Source organism: Canis lupus, chromosome 3, assembly GCF_048164855.1.
Source record: "Canis lupus baileyi chromosome 3, mCanLup2.hap1, whole genome shotgun sequence".
NCBI classification, from domain to species: domain Eukaryota; kingdom Metazoa; phylum Chordata; class Mammalia; order Carnivora; family Canidae; genus Canis; species Canis lupus.
In genome coordinates this window covers 38,809,058-38,830,265 of record NC_132840.1, presented here as the reverse complement: position 1 = coordinate 38,830,265, position 21,208 = coordinate 38,809,058, and the positions used below count along the sequence as shown (strand labels likewise).

Here is a 21,208-nt window from a genome sequence, read left to right as displayed (position 1 = left end):
GCTGTTCTGTTTTATGTCAATTATCTCATTAATGTTACAATTGACCCTGTTAAATAGAAACAAATATTCTCCACATTTCTTGATGAAAGAAACAGGCACAGAGATTAAGAGGGCTGACGAAGGCCACACAGGTGGTCAGCAGAGGGGCTGGGGTCTGGAAGCTTGCTGTCTGACTCTAGAGCAAGAAGAGGAGAGGGAGCATGGGCAAACAGAGGCTCTCCACGTGGACCTGAAGGGAAAGCTACATCTGGAAAAGCCTACCTCTCGGATCACTTTAGAACAGATACTAGGGGAATGAGAAGGACATCAGGAGTGTGGACATTCATGGCCCTGGCAGGTCATAGGTAATGGACAACCAGAACCTACCCATGAATGTAGTGGGTTAGGACAGCTCCTCAGGGTGCTCTGGGCCTGGAGATGCCCGTGCTTCTGAAGGCATGAGCAGCTCAGGACAGGGCTGCTGCCCTAGAAGGGCCCACATCCACCATCCCCCCATCCTTGGCAGAGAGAACTAAAATGAACATGGAACTCCCGAGCTGGGAGGGACCACTGACATTGCTTGGTACTCCACTATACAGGTTAGAGAAATGACACTTGCTCAGTGCCACACCACAAGTTAATGGTAGAGCAAAGACTGGAATCCAGATCCCTACTCCCCAACCTAGGAATCTGCCTCTGGCATCTAAAATACACCATTGTCCCGTCTATGCACAGCCCTCAAGTTAAGATTTGTTTCATTCATCCATTCCATAGTTTTCATCCAAGCCGTGAAAGACAGGAATGTTGGCCATTGGGTTTTGGATACCTCCAATCCCACTGATAAAGCCATCCCCAGAGTAAGACGAATGCTTAGCCTGCTATCCCAATAAATCACTGAATAATCTGCTAGGCAAGCAACCTTTTGATAATGAGGTGGGTCTTCATAAGAGTTTGCCTACGGGGAAATAATGGAAAAAATCTGGAATAGTGATTTATGGAGGTGAATTAACAAAATGCCTTTTGGCCTTATGCTTCCAGCTCATGAGCTGCCCCTAATACCATGTATGTAGACAAAAGCATTAAGCATTAATTTATTCACTCATTCACTCAAATTCACATTTTCTTCCCAATACACAACTGAGTTCATTTCAGGGTTCATAACTCCTTTGTTCCCAAAAGCCACAATTCTGCATATCTTCCTATTCCAGCCCGTCACAGACACACACACACACACACACACACCTACCTTTGTTTAGTTAACATTCCCAAGCCTGTCTTAACTGTCATTCCTTCAGAATATTTTTCCTGACTCCTCAAGGCTGGAGGAGGGGTGTCACCTATTGTCACCTATTTTGGCACACAGTACATTCTATCACAGTTATCTATATCATCGTATTTCTCCTCTGCAATACTGTAAGAACCTTGAGCACAAGGACCAAGTCTCTCTTGTTCAGAATTGTGTTTGTGAACAAAGACAGACCTAGCACAGTGGCTGGCATGGAGATGGCACTCAAGATCCACTTGTTGAATAAATGAACAAAATAAAGAAAGTGCACTGAAGAGTGATTATGAATAGCATCAGCCCTCAGTTAGCTTCCAGTTGAGTAGAAGACACACAAAGAGTGGCGGACCAGGAGGTGGTGAACACACAAAGGAGAGTCACCATACATGTAAGAAGTATTATACCCAAGGTCTGCCCTGGACTGTGGCAGAACTGACTCATGAATGACTAACTCTACCAATAAAGTTGGATTTTGCTTATGTCGTATGTTCATCTTCATCTGATTTTACAGAATACAAATGCGTGGGATATGAGTTTACATGGAAGACACACAGACTGTAACCTTTCTCAGTCCAATTCTTTTGCTTGTGAACTTCCCTGTCCCCTTACTCCCATAGATGACACCTCAGGATTTTGCCATTCCAGACCATTTCTTTGAGTTCAGTGAAATAAGGATCTGAGGCAGGAGGAAAAAAAAAAGAGTGCCAGAGAGCTGAGAAGGAAAGACAGAGAAGAGATTCACATCACAGAATTCTTCTTACTTAACACACTCCAGCCTCCCAGGTCTTTTTGCTTTTCCTCAGACACATTCAATTAGTTCCCACTTCAGGGCCTTTGCACTTGCTGTGCTCTCTGCCACTTGCATCTCATCTCAAACATCTCTTCCTCAGGAAGACCTTTCCCACTGCTCACACTGCCAGTCCTTCATGCTCCTCTTGCTCAGTTCCCTGTGCTGCTTTGTTCCTTTGGGTTGCTTTATTTTCTTTCTGAGGATTTTTTGCGACCTGAAATTATAATATTTGTTGTGATTACTTGTTGCTACAACTACTTGCCTCTGGATTCCTTGCAACTGGAATATAAGCTCTCTGAGGGCAGATACTGCTCGCTCTCTCCTCCTTTCTTCTCTTCTCTTTTCTGTTTTGACATTGCTTTCTCAATAGACATAGCAGGAGGGACTGAACAAGAAGAGACAGGTATCAAAGGCTGAAAAAGATGCACATGCTCCCAAAGGGAAAGGCATTTAATGGGGCAAAGGAAAGTGAACCAAAGTGACTCTAAAAGTTCAAGAAAGAATTAATCATATTAACTCTTTAATTGCACACTACCATGGCAGGCTCAGGCATGACATTGTTGAAGTTTCCTTTTTGGGAGTGCACAAGCATTCTGTGAACATATGTAAAATGGGGATAATTTTAGTTCTTGCCCTATGATATTTTTGTGGTGACTAAATGAGTTAATTCATGTAAAGTGATCTGAACAGTACTTGGCATAGAGAAAGCATCCATAAATGTGGCCTATCATCATCATCACCATCTACAAAGAGACATGACATACCGATAATATCTATTTATAAGAATTTTATGTATTGCTATGCACTCTATTTACTGTTTCTTTTTAAAACGAAGCACAGAGGGGCATCTGGGTGGCTCAGTGGTTGAGCATCTGCAGGTCGTGATTCTGGGGTCCTGGGATAGAGGCCAACATTGGGCTCACCGCAGGGAGCCTGCTTCTCCCTCTGCCTGTGTCTCTCATGAATAAATAAATAAAATCTTAAAAAAAAAATAAAGATAAAATGAAGCACAGAATTTCTACAAACACATGTCCTGAATTTTGAATCGAATAGAGACCAAAAACAGTTTTAAAAGAATTACTTACTCATCAGTGTTCCTAATCAAGGGATCTTACTGCTTTTAATACACACATTTATGATTGTATTAACCCGAGATGCAAAGGCTTTAGGACAAGGTAAACGTGAATAACCATGGAGGAGCTCGAGGAGCTGGAAGAGGTAATCATGAATCATCCGTGGAGAGGATACACTGGCTGACAGGTCGAAACAGAACTTCCTAAGGACTAATACAGAGAGCAGTGAAGAAAGAAAAGAGAAGGCCTTTTAGATGGGCGAGAGGTGAGAAATCAGCACCAGACAGGGAATGGAAGCACCACCAGCTATCTTCATTTCAATGAAATCACTACAGAAAATTCCCGTTACAAGGATAAAAACAGCACACAGGCTGCTGAAGACCAGAACAAAAGTTAAACACATTACACAAATCCAATGATATTTGTTAACAACTTAAAAAAATCAGCTGGGAAAGAAGATATTACTCTCTTAAGTTTGGCTAGTTCTTGATAAAAACAGTTCTTGGTTACAGCCCTTTCTGGTCGGCCGCCAGAGTGGAAGCCTGGTGGATGGAGCTCGCCACCTACCTCCTCAGGCTGACCTTGCCTTCTCTCTCATTGGACCCCAAGACCCACAAGCATTTTGTCATTGTATCTCCAAGAACAGGGTGTGTGTGTGTGGGGGGGGGGATTCCTTTTTTAGAGTACCAAGAAGAGTTTAGCGGCCCACTCCATGTCCCCTATGGCCCCTAGATGTCGCTAGTACAAAACTAACAGAAGCCTGAATAGTTGGTCAAAAGAAAAAAAAAAAATCAAGAGTACCTTTAGTACAAAACGCTAAAAGTAATAACAACTCAAAGGCAGACTACATTTATTACGGAAGCTACAATTTAGTATCTCTAAGACAATTATTAATTTCCTTTTTAATTCAACTGCTCACCTCACAAGGAGACATCTCATTTTTCAGCCAAGAAAAAACAAAACAAAACAAAACAAAACAAGACAAAAAACCCAAAACCAACTCAGGGTTGTTTTCTTGCTCTAAAACATTTACATTTAAGGGCTCAGTGGAACCCCACACTAGGCTAGAAGTTTGTAGTATAAATTGCTTTATAATCAAAATTGGTTTGATAAAACAAAAGAACTAGCGCACAGAGTAAAAATATAAGACAGCAAATGAGAGTTGGCTGGGGTAAGAATACGGTTATGTTAGTTTGATATTCAACCAAAAGCTGTAATCTTATTAAATATATTTAAACATGGTTTTCATTTAGATTTGGCAGCTTGATTAATGGGATGTATTAAATAATACCTGGCTGCTAAGAGTCTATTTGGGAATCAGTGCCACATAAAACAGGCAACATGTACAATTCGGTTTCATTGTTATTTAAGGCTTCTCTGTTCTCTTGGCGGTGTGCGCACACATATTAAAAATTAAGTACACACACTCAATGTATGCTCAAGCCTCTTAAAAGGCTTTCTCTTTAAACAGAAACATGCAATGGAAAATGAACTCAACTGGTGAAAGGTAATGGATTCATGCCTTTGGGGACAGCTGTCCTGTTTATCAAAAGAAAGGAGGGGAGGGTCAGAAGCAGAAAAAAAAAAATTTCCTAACTGGTCTGCAAAGAGAGATGGCCAACTTCAGAGAGGAGCCGAAATCAGTTTTTACAGCCAGGCTTCCTTCTGTGCCCGAGTTGAGAGGTCGGATGAATGGTACCTTTCACCATGAGGCCATGGGGGTATCGAAGTGGGAACAGAGTATCTTAAGATATGGGGAATGTGTTGGTGGCTAAATAAATGCAGGCAGATGTTGGTTCCCAATTCATTAAAGAAACACTTTTATTTTTTAATGCTGGGGGTGGCATCTGTCCGTTCTAGGGGCATTGCATTGGGCACTGATCAGGATGTATGAGTTGGGGGGAGGGCTGGGGTAGTTAAGAATGACCAGGGGGACAGATAATAGGAATACTGCAAAGAGCCAAGTACCATAATACAGTTCTACTCAGTGTGTGCAGTGGAAAAAACATATATCTGACATGGAAAAGCTGCACAATTATGAGCATTTTCTCCTTTCCAATATCATGAGGTTCCTTAAAATCCTCAGGCTGGAACAAGACATCTCAGAGTGGCCAGAATGTCAGATGACTTCACATTACATCTCTAAACAACCTTAAATGAAGTGAAATGGATCACATTATTATTATTACCATTATTTTAAGATTGTGTTATTTTTTCATGAGAGACTGAGAGAAATAGAGGCAGAGGCAGAGGGAAAAGCACCCTCCCGGGGCAGCAGGAAGCCCTAGGTGGGACTCTATCCCAGGACCCCAGGATCATGACCTGAGCCAAATAGGGATCCTATTATTTTTTAATTTGAGAGATTAACTTTAAAACTAGAGAAGTCCAGAAAATATCTTATGACTCAGAAAGAAAAAAAGAGCAAGGCTTTTTTTTTTTTTTTTTTTAAGATTTTAATTATTTATTCATGATACACAGAGCAAGAGAGAGAGAGGTAGAGACACAGGCAGAAGGAGAAGCAGGCTCCATGCAGGGAGCCGGACGTGGGACTCAATCTCGGGTCTCCAGGACCACGCCCTGGGCTGAAGGCGGTGCTAAACCCCTGAGCCCCCACCCCAGGTTGCTCAAGCAAGCTTTTTTGATACAGGTATCATTCTGTCCATTTTACAGATGACCTGATAGAGGCCCTGAGAGGTTCATCACCCCAGATCACACATCTAGTAAGGCAGAGAGGTTGAGACTGGAACCTGAGGCCATTTTACTTGGAAATCCACTTTTTTAACCTGTAACCCCTACAGCCCCTGCTTCTCTGTGGATGATGGAAGACCTCAGGACAGGGGCAGTGAAAGAAACTGGGGGTGAGGGTGGGAATAGAGCATGCAATCTCCCTGACCTCCCTGTCACAATGGAAGAAGAGGGGCCACGTTCTTTTAGAGACTCCTTTCCCCTCTGCTATCACCCACAACTGAGCCATCTATGTCCCTCACTGGACAGAAAGCATGGACATGTCGAGCATGGCCCAAGTCTTTGTGGCAATGACGGGTACAATCCAGGACCACAGAGGAAAGGCTTAAAAATACAACCAGGGTAAAACAGAATTCTGATCCACCCTACCACATGGATGAACATTGAGAACTTGATGCTGAGTGAAATGAGCTAGTCACAAAACGGCAAATACCATATTTTATTTGAGGTTCCTAGAGTCACCATATTCATAGAGACCGAAAGTAGAATGGTGGTGGCCAGGGGCTGGGTGCTGGGAGGAGGGGGTAGTTGTTGTTTACTGGGTACAGAGTTTAAGTTTTGCAAGATGAAAAGAGTTCTGGAAACTGGTTGCCCAATGATGTGAATAATACTTAACGCTCCTGAGCTGTCCACTTAAAAGTGACAAGTTCCATGTGATGTGTATCTTACCACAGTGAAAAAACAAACAAACAAAAGAATATCTTCAGGAACACCTTCTCCAGTGATCATTTACAACATTCTCTTGCCTGGCACAGTATGAAGCATGACCTTCTGAAGTTTCAGATTTGTGTAAGTAAAAGTCCTTTAATGCTACATCCCTGCCACTTTTCTGGAAAGCAGGAAGTCTGGAGGAAACGGGTCTTTTTATTTTTTTTTAAGTTATAAAATTTTATATCTGCATGTTTTATATGAATTCTCATTTTGGTTCAACCAGCTAAGACTCTGAATAAAGCACTTCCCCTCTCTGCGTTCCAACTTCCTCATTCATAAAAGGGGGGAGTGGGTGAGATGATCTCTGAGGGCCCTTTCAATTCTCAGATTCTGATTCCTGTTTTTCTAAATGCAAACGCGGTTTACCTCTTCAGTATACTTCATTTATTATTGACACTCTTCAGAACATTTTTGCAAGCCACTATTCGCTTCTGAAATACCTACTCAGCCATTAGAAATGACAAATACCCACCATTTGCTTCAACGTGGATGGAACTGGAGGGTATTATGCTGAGTGAAGTAAGTCAATCAGAGAAGGACAAACATTATATGTTCTCATTTATTTGGGGAAAATAAATAATAGTGAAAAGGAATATAAGGGAAGGGAGAAGAAATGGGTAGGAAATATCAGAAAGGGAGACAGAACATGAAGACTCCTAACTCTGGGAAACGAACTAGGGGTGGTGGAAGGGGAGGAGGGCGGGGGGTGGGGGTGAGTGGGTGACAGGCACTGAGGGGGGCACTTGACGGGATGAGCACTAGGTGTTAGTCTGTATGTTGGCAAATTGAACACCAATAAAAAAATAAATTTATTATTAAAAAAAAAAAGGAAATACCTACTTATTGCATTTTCCCCAAGGGCTAAAAGCAAGGAGGAAGGATGCAGGATGAAGTAGGCTGACAGGAAACAAAAGAGTTAAAGGTGTCCTGGAAGGAGCACTGGACTGAGAGTCTGAGGCTATAAGGTTCAATTGGGACTCTGACTTGCTAGCCGCATGAGTCAAAAAGGAAGGAAGCATTTACTGGGGTCTTCTCTGCATGAGGTACTTCCATACATACTACCTTACTACTTTACAATTTTGGCAATTCACACACCATCTTCATAATTGTTTCCACATCCAAGTACTACCTGTAGTATTTATTATGTAGAATATTTTTTTTCTAAATTCTGAATAAATCCCTTTTTCTCTTTGTTTAAAATTGCTATCTTCTAAGCACTAATGCCCATGAGAACCCAAGTATGATGTTGGTTGTATTTTTTTCCTAATATACATTAAAATAAATATGTAACTATCAGAGAAAGAGAGTCCACATGTCAGCTAAAGTCACCTTGGGTGCCACTGGTGGGGTATGTGCATCTGGGCGATGCCACATTATTCTACTTTATCTCTAGTTATGGCTGCTGGACATTGAGCTACAGAGTTTAGTAACCCATTCAAGTTTGAATCAACACTCTCAAAGTAATGTGCTGGTTCAACACAATTTTATAGAACACATTTTATAGAACGGGTGGGTTCTATAAAATGGAGCGTATTTCTAAGATTTTTCAAATTTCAGGGACACTAACATTTCCAAAATTACTTTGGAGGCGACATACAGTAAATGCAAGCTTTTATTTTGCCAAGTAAGAACTCAAAAAAGTATTCGCATACCAGGTAACTAAAAAAAAAAAAAAAAAAAAAAAAAGCAGAGATCTTTCTATACCAAATGATTGGGAAGAGTACTCAGGATAATGTAAAGCATTTAAGAAAAACCTTGAAGATGTTCTGCTTCCTTGTCTAGGTTTCTTGGTTTGCTGAAAACTCTGCCTCAGGCCAGCCGCTTAACAGGCTCAGCACCCATGGGCCACAGACGCAATGGGAGACTGCTCTGGCATCACCCGAGTCTGAGTTCAAGTCCTAGTTGTGCACTCACCACGTGTGGCTTTGTGAAGCTAGAGCCTCAACTTTTCATAGGTAAACTGAGGCCACGGCTCACTGTGGAGAAGATCAAACACAGAATGTGTAGGAAGTGCCTTGCACAGTACCTGGCCTGTGGTAGGAGCCACAGCTTAGCTTTTTTTTACCTTTCTCATCCTATCTCACCAGGAGGATTGCTCTCAGGATATAAGATGGCAACGCATGGGAAAGTGTCCTGAAAATGTGTTCTGCAGCTCTAGTCGTTTCTTTAGATCTCAGCTTAGTAGCAATTTCCTCTGGGAAGGGAACTTTTCCTTGACCCGCCACATTGGATAAGAAGCCCCTGCCTCTGGTCCCATGGCACTTTGTGCCCTGCATCTGCTCACTTGCCACACTGTATTCAAATTGCCAGGCAACCTCCTCCTTATCCAGGAGGCCCAGAAGAGCCCGAGAGAGTGGGGACTATGCGGGTTGTACTTATTGTTGCTTCTCTACCATCTTTCATGTAGTTGCTGCCAAATTCGGCACCGGTGCACTCTTCTTTTGTTAAATGCACACAGTTACTGATGGGAACACTGGCAGGATTTTTCGAATCTGCTTTCCGGTATTGCTTGTGGCATGCTTGATGCTTTGGACCATGGGTTTATGGCAGCATTCCTGATTGGTCCTAGAAACATCAGCTCCAAAGATAATTCTTTGGTCAAGTAAGTTGGGAAAGACTATGCTCTATATGCCTCCCCATCCCAGGAAATTGACAATGCATGTTTCCATGGTAAAGCCTTATGAGACCTGCTATAAAGATACCTAGCTAACTTGAACACAGCATTTTCCAAATGAATTCTCTCCAGGAATACCTTTTAATACACCAAAGACCACTCTTTGGAAAGCTCTGGCCTATAGAGAACTTGAGCTCCAAGCAAATTTTTCTGATGGTTTCTGTCAATTCTTTGTCCTGGTTCTCCTTCCCCCACTTAAACTATGCAGCTGGAATCAGGAGAGACATAATATATTGGGCTGGACCAAAAGGCAATGCAGACAATAGAACCTTTGAGAAAACTAGACCTATGAATGAGCTGACCAGTCCAGGAACTGACCAAAAGTATTTTGACAATGACCAGAATGCCCTCATCTGTGCCCCACGTCAGAGCTCTCACACTTCTGTGCACATATATCACTACGACTGCTCTTCCTCCCTTTCTCTTCCATCATCATCACCACCACCATGACCACCATCACCATGACTACCACCACCACTACACTTCAGTTTTATGGTACATGGTCTGTGCCAAGCTTTGCTCTAAGTACAGGTACTTCCCGTATTAATGTATTTAATCCTCACAACAAGCTCATAAGAGAGGTGCTAGCATCATCTCTGTTTTCCAGAGGGAGAAACTCAAGTGCAGAGAGGTTAAGGAAGACTTGCATTTTATAGGATGGGTAGACCAATTTGCAAATCTATGCTAAGAAATCTTATTAAGAGACTGACACGCTGTGCATTTCAGTGACTGTTCTGAAGTGAAGCAGTCCATAATCAGCCACGTCTGTCTGATTCCAAGACAAGCTCTTCCTACGACATCAGGCTGCCTCCTGGTGTTAACAATACTTTATCTTTGTGAGTTATTTTATGTTTCCTAAGCACTTCTATAGCCTTCATTGTTTTAAAATCTCCTGACCATGCTTCAGACAAATGCGATCACTTTATAGATTTTAAAATTGAATCACAGAGAGCTACTACTAGTATAATAATAATGATGATATTAATGATAGCCACCTCTCACTTTTGACAAACTTATTGTTCACGGCAAAAATGGCTCACAAAGGGTAGACTTGGGGCTCAGATGCAAGTCTTCTGATGCCAAGTCCAGAGTTTGCTCCACCCTTGAAAGGCGGGTCCCTCCAACAAGATTAGCCCAGCTGTGGCAGGAGAGAGAAGTTTACAGCACCAGCTCGGTATTCGGCTGGTGTGGTTTTTAAAGTAACTCAACATCTGTCATTAATTAGAGTTCCTGTTGCCATGGTGATGGTTTATTATTGCTCGGCTGATAAGATGGCAATTCAAGAATACTATCTTTCTCCTTTTCCCTCTCTCTACAGCAAAGATTTTTCACTTTCTTTCCCCTCTCACCTATGAGACATCTGAGCTTTTGCCACAAAGAATGATGCGGTGTTCTCAAACAGGGACCCCTGTTGGTTCTCTGGAAATAATCTTTCGAATTTTTTTTCCCTTTCGCTCAATGCAAAGGTTCTATCAACCCAACTTTGATTCACATTTCATTTCTTGTACTTATTAGCTCTCTGAACAAGTTAATTATCTTCCTCGAGCCTTACTTTTTCATCTGGAATAAGTGATAAAGGAGGCCTAACTGGCAAGGTTATTGTGAGAATTTGATATAACGAATATGAAGATATCAACACAGGGCTTGGAAGGTAATGGATACTCAAGAAATGATAGCAGATGTGATAATTAAAATAACAGCGATAATTATTTACAAAAAGATGAGATGAAACTGGGGTTTAGGGTTGGGGGCTGAGGTCACTGTGCCTTCACTCATTCATCAATCACTCTAACTTGTTCATCCACTGCAACTGTCCTTTTTCTTTACAGCTCTTAACCCAAAGCATAGTATATATTTATTCATATTTACTTATTTAGCTGTCTCTTAACCCTCAGCTGTAAATAAATGTGATGAAAATTGGTACAACAGTTATTTTGCTCATCATTTTACCTATGAGGATATTTGTGGAATGAATGAACAAATATTTACCAAGCAGCTATCCCATGTCAGTTTCTGTGTTAGGCACTGGAGATATGGAAATAATTAGAGTACAATTTTTACCCTGGAGGCATTCACATAAGGGATCTATGAAAATTGACAAAAACTAAAGGAAATGAGGCATTCATCTCCACTCCACAAGGGTTTTTGATAAATCCAGTGGCATAAATGGAATTAAATCTGCAGTAATCTTTTAGCACAAAGCATCAATGTGGTGGGTGGTATGGATATCTCAAAGCTCTAAGTGCCAAGGATTCAAACTGGTGGCGTTAAGCCCCCCAAAGTAATTAGAAATTCTCTTTGAAACATAGAGTTCAGAAAGAAAGAAAGAAAAAGGAAAAGAAAGGGAAGGCCTTTCAGAGGGCTGGTTCCCTGGCTCCTCCCAGAACAGTCTGATCCCCTCTGCTGGTGAAGCAAGAGGTCAGATCCCCAGACGGAAAATCAATCTCTACGAGTCACTGGATAGAATTTCTAATTCACTAGTGCCATGACACGCAGTCTGTTTCTCGCCAAGGAAGATGAGGCCCAGAGGCTTTAGCTTCCCCAACCCACTGTACACGATCAGGCCAAGCTGACACCCCTCCACTAGCAACACGCGGCATCTAATCGTCACGCCGGCACAGAGGTCCCATTGTGAGAGCCCTTGAATATACCTTTCTCAATGGCTTGGATCTCCCATTTTGAAGTTATTTTATTATTGCATTAAGTAATAGGATTAACTACTTTAATGTATTTGGGGTTATTTCCTTTGAAACAATCTAGTCCATTGCTTCTCATGTTCTACAGAGCCCTTCCAAGACTGCCATGTCCACCGTGGGGAAAGACAGGGTGTGATGGCATAAGCAGGAGCTGTGCTTCATCTTCTGTCTTTCTTATATATCAGCCTCCCCAAATGTCCCACTGCTTTACATTTTTTGAAAACTAGACCTGATTCTTTCAGTCTAAAGATGAGAGATCAGAGGCCCAAAGAGGTAGACCTGTTGCCCCAGCTCACACATTGGGCTGTTCAGTAACCGAACCACTAAGGATGGGGGAGCTTAGTTTTGAAACATGAGGGTAATTGAGAATCGTAAGGAGCAGTTTGGAGTGAGTGCTGGCGTGAACAGGGAAAGCTGTTTCAGCTATAATCTAGGTGGTCTTGGATCGGATTTTATCTGTTAAAGACTTTAAATCTGAGTATATCCACAGAGGCGCTGCAGCTTTAAGTGGCTGGCTTTCTGTGTAACCAGCCAAGAATCTATAAAATTTCACCTCCAGTTCAGTAGAACATTTATCCAGCATTTATCCAACATTTATCCAGCACCCACTACTGGCTGAGGATGAGGAATACTTGGCCCCTTACTTAGAAGTTCCCATTCAAATGGGGTAAGCAGACACTGAAATATCTAAGGGCTGCACCAGAGGTAAGCACAGGGGGGTAGGGAAGGGTAGAGGTGAGCCTTACCCAGAAGAGTTTCCCAAAGCAGCTTTACAGAGATGGGTTTTAGTATTATCCCAGTGAGCAGACTATGGGGTCAGAACATCCAGGTTCAGAGCTCACCAGCCATATGACCTTGGGAAGTATTTAGCCTCTTTGTAATTCAGCCCTCCTAGAATGCAAAGCTTAACTCATATCGGGACTTTATGGGACTCTAGTGAGGATTATGTGAAGTTAGTACACAAAAAGTGTAGAGACCAGGGCCGATCCATACTACATGAATCATTTTCAGGAGCCCCCTGAAGATAGGGTTCACAGCTCCCCACTCACTACAGGGCGCTGGACCCACGACTGCCTGCTGTTTCCTAGTAAGTCTAAGCACTTGCTTGAACCTCCACTTCAGGGTTGTCTATGAATTTCTCCTCCGGCGTCTGTAGTGGTTAGTCAGCTTACTGAGATGAAGACAACCGCTATAATCCAATTATCCAAACCAGTCTGGTCTGCCAGGATCCCTCCTCATCAGAGATGCTGACAGGTGAAACCGACACGGCCAACATGGTAGGAATTTCACTCTGAGTGACTCTATCCAACACACAGGCTCCTCCCGGCAGAGGTGGCAGTTGACGGAGGGGGGTAGGGAGGGGAGAGGGGGTAGATTCTGAGCTGCTGTGTGGTGGGTTGCTCGCTTCCCACAACCCAGAGGCATTGTCTCAGAAGGCGGCCTTCTCCATCCTGAAATCCTCAAACGTGGTATGTTCCAAACCCCTTATACACAGACAGATGTGCGCTAGTGAGATGGGACCGTTTCTAGGGGGTATTTATTTATTTATTTATTTATTCTAGGGGGTATTTAAAGAGTGTTCTTCTATTCCAAGGACTCTTCAGACCTGGAGATAAGTAATAAACCTGTGTCATTACTCCCAGGCTGAATTAATTTACAGGTTTTTTTTCTTAAGCAGGAAGCAGGGTTATCATTTAGGAAGCACTAAGGTTGTTGATTTTTTTTTTTTTAAATGAGACCATTAGTCTACAACTTTTTTGGGGGGGTTGTTTTTAACAAGAGAGTCAAGGGATGTTGGGTAAAGGGTGCTCCCAAGACTCCTGATCAAATTCCTAATTGATCTGTTTATAGGAAACAACCCCCACCTCCAAACTGAGTCATTACATATCCAGCCTTCTCTCTTGCTACTCTCACCCTGGGCTCTTCCCAGGGACTGAGTTGATCTTCTTCCATCCATGTTTACTCCTTTGCTCTCAACAGCACCTCCAGAGAAGTCCTCTTCTGCTGCTTCCCTGCTTATCATAGATTAAAATTTCTATTTCAAGCCTCACTTCTTATCCCAACCATACTTCTCTTTCCTGCTTCTGGCTGTTAGTTACCAGACAGTAGATAATATAATGACAAGCTTTGGCTTTAGGTTGCTTCATTTTTATCTATTCATATTTATCTAGCCACTTATGGGTGGCTTTTTCTTTTTTAAAACAGTTTTTAGGGGGATCCCTGGGTGACTCAGTGGTTTGGCGCCTGCCTTTGGTTCAGGGCATGATCCTGGAGTCCCGGGATCCAGTCCTGCATCGGGCTCCCTTCATGGAGCCTGCTTCTCCCTCTGCCTATGTCTCTGCCTCTCTCTCTCTCGCTGTGTGTCTCATGAATAAATAAATAAAATCTTTAAAAAAAATAAAACCATTTTTAATGTATTTTTTATTTGTAAAAAATGATTGGCCCTATACTGCATAATACAGCACTTTGATGTCACTTGTAGAAAGAATGTGTGCTTGGGGACAGAAAAACCTGCATTCAATTTCCAGCTTGAATCTTAACACCCAGTAGGACTTGGATAAGTTCTTTTAATTTTGTGAGTCTGTTTACTCATTTGTAAAAACAGAAACAACACACTTTCCAAATAAATCTATTGTGAGAATTAGGTAAGAACAGTTAAGTATTGTCCCATAAGGAAATTTCTACACGGAGACCACAGCAATATGAGTCATGCATGCGGCTTCCTTACTGTCTGCATTGAACCAGGAAGAAAGCTTGGAAAACTCTCAGGAACAGATACAATTCTCCAAGAAACACAGGCTCTAAGACACACAAATTTAAGCTCAATTCTTAACGTCATTACTTAATATCTGTGGGACTTAGGGCAAATCACTTGCCCTCTCTGAGCTTCCATTTCCTTATTCGGGGAGTGTAAATAATCACATACCTAACATAGCAACTCACTTAGAATAGTGAATGGTCCTGAGCTCTGGCTCAAGCAAGAGGATTTCTATTCCTTTAGACTGGGCACTACCCTGAACTGTGCCTGGCTCTGACTTGTAACCAAGTCTGGTCTCCTTGAAGAGGCAGTAAGCTACATGAGGCTGTTGGCCTCAAAGCCGGACTTAGAGTTGAGTTATTCAGAGTTGGGTATTCGGTAAAGATGCTTAGGCCAGTTCCCTGTCTTGGGCATCAGTTAGTGAAATTGAACTGCTCTCCATGATAACCAGCCCCTCCTTCTCCAGTGAGCCTAGCTCATTCTAATAGGGAGAGAGGACAGGAAGTAAATTTACTGTAAGGATTGACTTCTCTTTTAATAATTAAAAAACAACCATAATCAGAGTGCAGGCAGAAGAACTAAACTACTCTAGGTCTTTCAATAGAAAGAATTTAATACAAGAAATTGGTTTTATAGGTGACCAAGGGACACAAAAAGCCAGGCAGATGATGTTGCCACAACTCAAGAGATCTGCAACAGCAGAAAGCTGCTCAACCCCTTTCGGGGATCAAGGGAATTATGGGAGGCTGTGGTATGACTAGAGCCTGGAGCTGGGGATGCCAGGCTGGAGTTGAAGTGAAAGAGCTGAGTGGCCAGAAGTGGAGCTGGGGAATCACACTAGAGCTGCAGCAGGTGCTTTTCTAGTAAAGGGAGAGAGGACCTAATGACTCCCATCTTCCTGCCTGTCAGTCTTTCACCAGTAACCCCCACTAGCCAAACCTACCCAGAGGCCAGCTGCAAGGGAGCCTGGGAAATGTAATACATTGCGGAATGGGGCCAGAGCGTGGGAGGAGGGGAGAAAAAGCTAAATGCGAGCAAACAGGCAAAGGACCAGCCCGGCCATCTTTGAGTAACAAATCCAAAGCCACAGCACAGTGTGTGATTTAGACAGTCAGCTAATAATAGTATTGGCATAGATATTACCATAATTTTGTCCAACTCTCACTGAAAGTTTACTCTTAACTGTGCTAAATACACATATCATCTCATTGACTCTTCACTACAAACTTATGAAGGATACACCATTAACAGTCTTATTTTCACAAATGAGGAAACCAGCTTGGCATGGAGAAGGGATTGACCTAAGGCACAGCTATGGCATTTGAACACAGGATTAGAACCAGATTTAGGTGATACCAGAGTCGGTGCTCTTGACTATGGTTCTAGCTATTCCTTATAATATGAATCATAGTGCAAACAGTAAAAGGGAGGGTACTGGATAAGTGGAAACTTCTCATAATTACTGAAAGGGTATTTTGAAGACCTGCATTTCCAGGGCCAAAAGCCTAGAACACTGTGGGTATTAAATGTACCCTTAAAAAAATAGAGATTAAAAAAATGCATCCCTTAATGCAGTTTATGAAAGTCCATGGTGTTCCCTCTTGAAGGCAACAGGGTATTTTTGCTAAGAGGATGCCAAGTTCAGTGGCCTCTGTAGGCTTGCTGTTTACTGATATTTGATATGCTTCAACATCTGTTGCCCTTCTCGATTGATGGGTACTTCATTTTAGCACTTCCCTGATGCCAGGCTAGTGAAAAGCTTTGGTACTGAGGTCCCCTAAGCACTGCTGGGTCACTGGTGCAGCTTTGTTTGTAAAGCTGGCTGAAGGGAGGGATATTCAGGGAGGAGGAGGGGAGGGCCACACCATCCATTGACCACGCTGCATGTTCTCATTTGTAAGCCTGGGTCAAGTGACACCTTCAGAAAGTTATAAACCCCGGCGATCCTTTACTTGAAGTCAAGTTTCAATATCATGCTCTGGGCTCTTAACAAACTAGTATATGATGAATTCTTTTGCCACTGTGAAAGTTCATGGAAGAATTGTTAGGTTGGTTTTTAAAGGAATAGCAATTTTAGGAGTTGGTACCAGGGAAAATGTAGTCTCTTTTGATGAACGGGTATACTTCCTTGAGTCTGTGAACACCATATGATTTGACACATTTCCCAGTTTTGTCTTGGTTGTCTGGAAGCTCAGAGTAATTCCCTTATTTATGAGTCAGAGACCTATAGGCCAATCTGTCCCATAAATCTGTTTGGTTTGGCACTCGCCAATCCAGGGTTAAAATAATTTGAGTTTCAACGTCCTCAGGCAGAGTATACACTCTACAACTTGGCAAAGAATCAAACCATTTTGTCCTTTGCTGGTATCTCCCCCTGTTTGTATGGATTGCCTGGCACCTGAAGGCACATGAATTTGAGGATCCCCTAGTCTAAGTGGTTGGTGTATTCTCTTCTTTCTGCATAGTTTCTGATTTGTGAGTTTTATTTTGTTTAGTTTTATTCTGCTTATTCATATATCACAAGCTTCCTCAAGTCCTTTGCAGAAGTGGAGTACAAATGATAAATAAACAAACTGTTTTCTTCCCTGAGCAAAACTGCCAAGATCAGTGAAAGCAGCTGCATTCTCTCTGCATCCAAGTGTGGGTCATTCTTCTGGCTTGCCCCACCTGCTAAAGGGTCACCATGGCGGTGGGTTCAGTCATATTATTCCCTCAAGCGCGAGAAAGAATTTCTTCCTTACTAGTGAGTGAGGGCCTCAGGCACATAGTCACGTGGCATTATCTGTTCTCTCTATGGCATGTTATGTAAATCTAGCTGTAGGTGCTCCCCCTGAAGCAGCGGGCTGCAGGGCGTTGGCACGGTGGATCTGTAGCAGGACTGCCTGAGTTGAAACCCTCATCCCACCACTAGCCATCTGTGTGACCTTCAGCCAGATTACTGATGTCTTCATGCCTCAATTTTCTGCTTTATAAAGTGGGACGATACCACCTACTTCACAGGTTTGTGACAAGAATTAAATCAATACAGGAAATAACATGAGTGTTGTCCTGCATGCCAGGCACTGTGTTATATGTACTATTGTTCATAAAATCTTTGTAACAACTCAGTGGGTCAGTTAATATGAAACTGATGCTCAGAGAGATTAAGTAGCTTGCCCAGCCAGGTTTGCTCACAAAGCTAGCAGCCAAGAACAGGCCATACCCTGGCGTGTACATGTCACATGGCCCCTCCCCTAAGTTCTAGCTCCATCACTAGCTAATCCTCCATGGCCCAGTTCAAACGTTGCCTTCTAAGGACTTTCCAAGTTTCCAGCCCTCAAGAGAGTGGAAGACACTCCTTCGTTGGTGCTCCATTATCCTATCATACAACAACTGTAGTTTAAATAAATAATGGCCAACTAAACCCTATTTCACCTTACATGTTCTAACGTGTTCACTGTTTACAACATAAATTGTGAGGTGATAGATCTATGATGCAGGTATTATGGTTATCTTTTACAGATGAGGGATCTGAGGCACAGATAAATTAAGTAACTCACCCAAGGTAAGTAGCAGAGCCGTGATCTGAGCCCAAGCAAGGCCCTGAGATCTTTGCTGTTTACTTGGACTTTCTCATAAAGGTACCTGCGTGTGTCCAGATCTTCCCCACTAGACTGGAACTACGTGGGCACTGAGATGCCCTTCATTCTCCTTTGTCCTCTGGTCATCCACGACTGGCCCTGTCGCATGATAAACTCTTGCTGCTGAAGAGTTTATCAATGAATTAAATAGGAAGCCTCATCACCTACTTGAATTGAGGCCCACGTGCATGCCTTTTCCCCATCTAGTCTGCTGGCATCTGTCGGCTGAGCTCACAGATCCCACCTGAACTCCAGCAGTAGAGGAGAGCAGAAAAATGCACATCCTGACATCACAGGAAGGACTGGAGTAAAAGGTACATTAATGGGAGCAAAAAACAAGCCAGTGGAGTGATTAATTTGGCCTCCCCTTCAATATTATGTTTACACAAGTTGATTATATAGCACTTAATTACTAATTTGCCCTACTTAAACCAAGACTGCTTTTAATTTTTAATGAGATAAGGGAAGGAGATGCCTTTACTTAGTAAGGAGAGCTATTTTATTTCCTTCTCTTGTTTGGCCCAGCCAGTTAATAACGTATCTAAGGAAATGCATCCCTCTCATGAATTCTTCCTCCCCATCATCTTCTCAACCTCCCAGGTTTAAAAAGGGATGGAAACAGACAACAGCTGCTTAGAAACAGACTGACTTCACCTTCTGATCTGGTTGGCTGGGTTGGGAAAGGCCTTGCAAAATGTAGAAACATGGAACCTATAAACGGTGCTGACTCTTTGGGCACTGGGTGGATCTATTCCCAGAAACCATGATTGGTTGTTAGTGACAACAGAGAACATGGTCGTGGGTGTCCAAACAAGGCAATCCTCCCATAATCCTGCATTATTTCGTGGGTGTGAGTGTCAGGTAATTTTAAGAACAGCCCTGGGGAGGTCTAGACATAAGAAGAATAAAGAGATTGGCATCAGATCTGGACTCGATTGCTAGCTCTGCCACTTGCTAGCTGTTAGACCATGGGCACATGACTTACACCTCCTTAGACTCAGTTTTCTATCTGTAACGGTGAGGTGAAGAACCTATCTGGCAAGAATTAAGTATCATCTAAAGCACCTTAGCATAGTGCCCAGCTCAGAAGATGTGTATAGGACATTACTAGTTGTTTTTTAGCAGAGGTAAGGCAGGGAAATGAGAGCAGGTATAAAGGAGCACCTTTTGAGACCCCAGGATGTCTCGGGTCCTTGTCTGCAGAGCTGTGGAGTCTCCATCAGAGTGACTCAAACAGCCTGGCCATAATGCCATAAGGACCTGGCCCAGAATGTGAATAAGCACACTGACTCTTTCATCGAGAACATCTTAGTATGAATAAAATGTCGTAACTGATTTACATTCTGATGCAAGTCTCTTATCTCACCACAAATCAGTAACAAACCATTCACAGATTGGTCTCTTGTCTACAGACCAACCTAACAGCCCAGCCTGGATGACTGTGTTGAACATTTGCATGTGTTCCTGAAGACCCCCTCTCCACCCTTCTCCAGGCCTTGCGAAGCTCACTTGTACCAATGGTATCAACGAGTTCCTTTGCCCTCTGACTCTCAGTCCAGCCAATGGGGAACCCAGCAGTAAATCAGAAAGTGGGAGGAAAATGAGGTCAGTAATTCAGCTCTTTCCTTCCAGAGTTACTGGCAAGCAGGCTGACTCAGTAGTCTCTTGTGGGGTTCTGGGGTTCTAGCAACTGTGCTCTTCACCTCATAAGGTCCAACTGTTACAAACCCCAGGGTACCACATCCTCCCTCGTGACTTCTCCACGCCCTGGTCTACAGTCTTGTAAACAGTGCCTCTACTAAATTCTCTAAAATTATCCTAATTTAAAAATAAAACAAGACGAAATCAGAGAGACAAATCATAGACTCTTAATCATAGGAAACAAACTGAGGGTTGTTGGAGGAGTAGGGGTGGGGGAGGGGATAAGAATAGACATTAAGGAGGGCACATGATATGACAAGCACTGGGTATTATATAAGATTGATAAATCACTGACCTCTATCTCTGAAACCAGTGGTGAAAATGAAACTAATGAAATTTGAATAAATTTTTAAGAAGAAGAAGAAAAATAAAATTATCTTAATTTAAGAATGCTCTCTATGGGGGTGTGGACTAGAACAGTGGCATATTAAGGTACATTCAAATTCTTTTTTTTTTTTAAAGATTTTATTTATTTATTCATGAGAGACATACAGAGAGACAGAGGGGCAGAGACACAGGCAGAGGGAGAAGCAGGCTCCATGCAGGGAGCCCGACATGGGACTCGATCCTGGGTCTCCAGGATCACACCCTGGGCCGAAGGCGGCGCTAAACTGCTGAGCCACCTGGGCTGCCCAGTACACTCAAATTCTAGTTGTCTACTACCAGTACTAGTTTTTTTTTTTTTTTAAATAATAAATTTATTTTTTATTGGTGTTCAATTTGCCAACATACAGAATAACACCCAGTGCTCATCCCGTCAAGTGCCCCCCTCAGTGCCCGTCACCCATTCACCCTCACCCCCCGCCCTCCTCCCCTTCCACCACCCCTAGTTCGTTTCCCAGAGTTAGGAGTCTCTATGTTCTGTCTCCCTTTCTGATATTTCCTACCTATTTCTTCTCCCTTCCCTTCTATTCCAGTACTAGTTGTTTAAACAATACCAATCACACTCAATCACAGAAGAATACATTTCTATCTGGGAAACCTTACCTTTTTTTTTTTTAAATTTTTATTTATTTATGATAGGCACACAGTGAGAGAGAGAGAGGCAGAGACACAGGCAGAGGGAGAAGCAGGCTCCATGCACCTGGAGCCCGACGTGGGATTCGATCCCGGGTCTCCAGGATCGCGCCCTGGGCCAAAGGCAGGCGCCAAACGGCTGCGCCACCCAGGGATCCCGAA

General features: G+C 42.8%; 1 protein-coding gene and 1 long non-coding RNA gene across 29 annotated transcripts in view; one reads left to right on the top strand and one right to left on the bottom strand.

Annotated features, from left to right (window-relative positions):
* LOC140630397 (uncharacterized) overlaps positions 1-11,143 on the top strand; it is a 40,589-nt gene extending 29,446 nt beyond the window's left edge. The window contains exons 2-3 of the long non-coding RNA XR_012028171.1: positions 6,544-6,658; positions 8,363-11,143. This is a non-coding gene — a long non-coding RNA (uncharacterized lncRNA). The remainder of the gene's footprint in view (positions 1-6,543; positions 6,659-8,362) is intronic.
* FGGY (FGGY carbohydrate kinase domain containing) overlaps positions 1-21,208 on the bottom strand; it is a 413,650-nt gene that overhangs the window by 49,454 nt on the left and 342,988 nt on the right. Inside the window, exon 15 of one of the 28 annotated variants that reach the window (XM_072820450.1) lies at positions 2,023-2,265. The exons of the other annotated variants lie outside the window; for them this stretch is intronic. Within the exon in view, the coding sequence (XP_072676551.1) occupies positions 2,170-2,265 (96 nt within the window). The 3' untranslated portion in view covers positions 2,023-2,169. Of the gene's footprint in view, positions 1-2,022; positions 2,266-21,208 lie in introns of those variants that run through there. 28 annotated transcript variants of the gene reach the window in all.